Source organism: Eimeria tenella, genomic scaffold, assembly GCF_000499545.2.
Source record: "Eimeria tenella Houghton genomic scaffold, Eth_scaff412, whole genome shotgun sequence".
In the NCBI taxonomy this organism is placed as follows: Eukaryota; Apicomplexa; class Conoidasida; order Eucoccidiorida; family Eimeriidae; genus Eimeria; species Eimeria tenella.
In genome coordinates this window covers 6,076-9,340 of record NW_013543348.1, presented here as the reverse complement: position 1 = coordinate 9,340, position 3,265 = coordinate 6,076, and the positions used below count along the sequence as shown (strand labels likewise).

General features: G+C 56.4%; 2 protein-coding genes across 2 annotated transcripts; both read right to left on the bottom strand.

Moving 5' to 3' along the window:
• Positions 1–28: 28 nt before the first annotated feature.
• Positions 29–1,384, bottom strand: ETH_00023830 (uncharacterized protein; the record flags this gene model as incomplete). Its single annotated transcript, XM_013376896.1, has 3 exons — positions 29–663; positions 734–915; positions 981–1,384. 3 exons carry the CDS (start codon positions 1,382–1,384, stop codon positions 29–31), a joined length of 1,221 nt encoding a protein of 406 aa, XP_013232350.1.
• A 692-nt stretch (positions 1,385–2,076) lies between these two features.
• ETH_00023825 (uncharacterized protein) lies at positions 2,077–2,361 on the bottom strand (the record flags this gene model as incomplete). Its single annotated transcript, XM_013376895.1, has 1 exon — positions 2,077–2,361. One exon carries the CDS (start codon positions 2,359–2,361, stop codon positions 2,077–2,079), a length of 285 nt encoding a protein of 94 aa, XP_013232349.1.
• Between the last annotated feature and the right edge of the window lie 904 nt (positions 2,362–3,265).

Genomic DNA, 3,265 nt, shown 5'->3' with positions numbered 1-3,265 from the left:
AGCAGCAGCAGCAGCAGCAGCAGCAGTGTCAGCATGGCTGTGACGCCGCAGAAGTGGCGGCAGGCCGGGATCCCCGCTCACCCCTTCGCCAGCTGGCCTTCAGGCTCGTGGGGCAGACCACCAGGGCCTTGAACGCTGCGCAGCTTTTGCTGCTGCTGCTGCTGCTGCTGCAGTGCGCCAGCAGCGAACTCAGCAGCGCCAGCGCCTGCAGGGTCTTCCCCAGGCCCATCGAGTCCGCCAAGATGCAGCCGCCCCCATTCCCGATTTGCTGCTGCAGCCACTCCAGGCCTTCCGCCTGGTGCGGCCGCAGCCGCGCGGCCAGGTACTCCCCCACCAGCACCTGCTGCTGCTGCTGCTGCTGCTGCTGCTGCGGCTGCTGCGGGGCTTCGCTGGCAGCAGCAGCGTCAGCGGCGCTGCACGGCTCGCGGCGGTGAGCCGCGGGCACTTCGCGCTCGTCGTCCCCGAAAAGATCGGGTGCAGAATCCTGCTGCTGCTGCTGCTGCTGCCGCTGCCGCTGCTGCTGCTGCTGCTGCGGTTGAGGCGGCGGCGGCAGCAGCGCGGGCGCGGTTTTCGCTTCGCTGCTGGAGTTCGTGAAGCAGCGGCCGCTGATGAAGTCGGCCTGGGGGATGGCTGAGTAGATTTCTCCTTCGAAGCCTCCAATTGCTGCAGCAGCAGCAGCAGCAGCAGCAAATGAGCAGCAGCAGGAGGGCATGCGGGCTTTTGCGTCTCTCACTGAAGGTGTCGCCGTCCTTGTAAGGGGCCTGTACCGCGACCGAGAGGCGCGCCTTCGTGACCGTGGCGCCCTGCAGCAAAGGCAGTGGTCCAGTGGTCCACTCGATGTGACCAGTGGTCCAGTGGCCTACCCATTCGCTGAGGACCACGGAGTGGTAGGGCTTGGGCAGCAGGACGCCGTCGCTGGGGCCACAAGAGCATTTATGCATGCAAAAGCAGCCAAAGGGACTTCTCGAAGTGGCACTCACTAGTAGGCCTTGTGTTTCTTGAGAGATCGTTTGCAGTACATGACTTTGTAGGCCGAGAACTCTGCTGCAGCCGGCGCAGCAGGCCGCAGCGCTGCGCAGCAAAACTTCTTCGCTGCTGCTGAAAGCTGTTGGCTTTCTTTCAAGTGGCCTTCAGGGGGCTCTTGCAGAGCTGCGGCTGGCCGCTTGCGGGCTCCGGGGACCCCGCTTTCCTCCTGGGCTGCGGAAGTTGAACTTGCAGTTTCCGGGACGGAAACTCCGCAAGTTTCCGGCGATCCTTTCGTGTCTGTTCTTTTTTGTGTTGTTGAAATGCTGCGGGGCGGAATTAAAGCCTCTTCCGCCTTCGCTTTCTCGCGTTTCAGCCAGGGAGGCTGGAAGCGCTTTCGCGGCTGCGGCGCGGGCTCCATGGCAGGGAAGGCGGAACTGCCGCTGCTGCGTGGCCTTTACTGCCTTTTTAATCTTACTTCTTATTTATAAAGAGTTCGGAAACTCCAGAAAACAAATTTGCTGTTCAAACTCCGCTTCTTGACAGGAACTGGAGGGTCCCGTGCAGCTTTCTGGTGGCGGTCGCCAGGTGTATGCGCAACTCCGACGAAACCCGCAGTTCAACTTCGGAGTTGCTGCGCCTTTTTAGCGAATTCGAAACTTCTTCGACTCAGTTTTCAAAATACTTGAATTAAAAAGCTGCCAAAACGCGTAATATCCGCACTTTCTCAATTGTGGCAGCAAATTTTATCTCGAGTTTCGATGACGCGTGTGTTCGCGTGTGCCTATTTCTCACTGTCTCAGAGCCTGCCTTTGCACACTTTCGTTCGAATTCTTCAAATTCAAAAAAAGTCTATTCGAAATAAGGTGAAAGAAAGTGCTAATAAGATAAAGGAAAGTGTTAAAAAGATAAAAAGAAAGTGTTACTAAGATAAAAAGATGTTTCTGCCCCGCGGAACTGCGCAGAAGCGGGCAGTTCAAATAATGCAAGACCGGCGCTGCGGCCGTTGAAAAGGCGCGAATCAACTCAATTTCTTTTCAGTTGAAAAGCATTTAATAAATTAAATATATCTGCAGCAAATTAATTCCCCCAAATTGCATTATTTGCCGCTTTTCAGGAGCGGAGTCCCGCGGGAGCTGCTCCCCCGGTGGGGGGCTTGTCTTTGAAGCACGCCTTGACTTCTTGTTCAGCTTTTTTTCTCTTTTGCTTCATGGACTTTGTCTTGAGCTCTCCCAGCTGCTGCTGCAGCAGCAGCTTCTCTGCTGCTGCCTCTTTTTCCCTTTCCGTGGGCCCTTTTGCTGCGCCTTTTTCGAAAGCTGCTGCTGCTCGCTGCACTTTGCTGCCCCGCTGCTGCTGCTTCCGCCGCCCGCGCGAACTCTTCGACTGCGCGCACCCCATAATATCCTCTTCAACTTTTATTTCTTTCCTTTTCCTTTTGCTGCTGAGCTTCTGCAGCCCCGGGGCCCCCAGCAGCAACAGCTGCAGCTCTGCTGCAGCAGCAGTGTCTCAAAACGCGAAGAAAAACGAAGCCAAAACACCCGCAGCAGCAGCAGCAGCAGCTGCAGCTGCAGCAGCAGCAAGTCTGTGGCAGAGGCAGTCACTGCTGCCGTCTCTTGCTCCACACGTCCCACTCCTGCTGTGGCTTTTGCGGGAGAATAGAAGCAGCAACTTTAATTTAAGAAAATCAAATTTAAAATTTTAATTAATTTTAAATTAATGAAAAAAGAAAAGACAAAAGATCTGTGCGAGCAGCAGCGGCCTGCTGCGTCGATTGGCTGCTGCTGCTGCATCGACCCAGACTAGCTGCAGCAGCGCGCGAGCTGCTGCTCGGGCCTAAATTGTCCAAATTTTGCAAATTAAATATCAAAATTGAAAAATAAAATCATTTTAAAACTCATTTTTCTTCATTTCACTCCAAAATCTCCCCCAGGTCATTCGGTTTCAGCTTTTCAGGAGCTCTCCGGCTCTGCTTTCCTCACAGCAGCAGCTGCTGCTTGCTGCTGCTTCTCCCCTCCTTCCTCAATAATGCTGCGTTTTCCCTTTCTAAACAGCCCAGGGTCTAGGGTTTAGGGTTTAGGGTTTAGGGTTTGGTATCCCGCAGCAGCCCCTGCTACCGCAGCTCACGCACACTGCAGCCGACACCGCCACAGCCCCGCATGCAGCCATGGCCCATCTTCCATCTGTAGACAAGGGGGTACAAACAGGCGAGGGGGGCCCCCCTGGGGCCCCCCAGGGGCCCCCCTCGGGGGCCCCAGAGGGGGGCCCCCAGGGGGGCCCCCCGGGGGGCCCCCGGGGGGGTCCC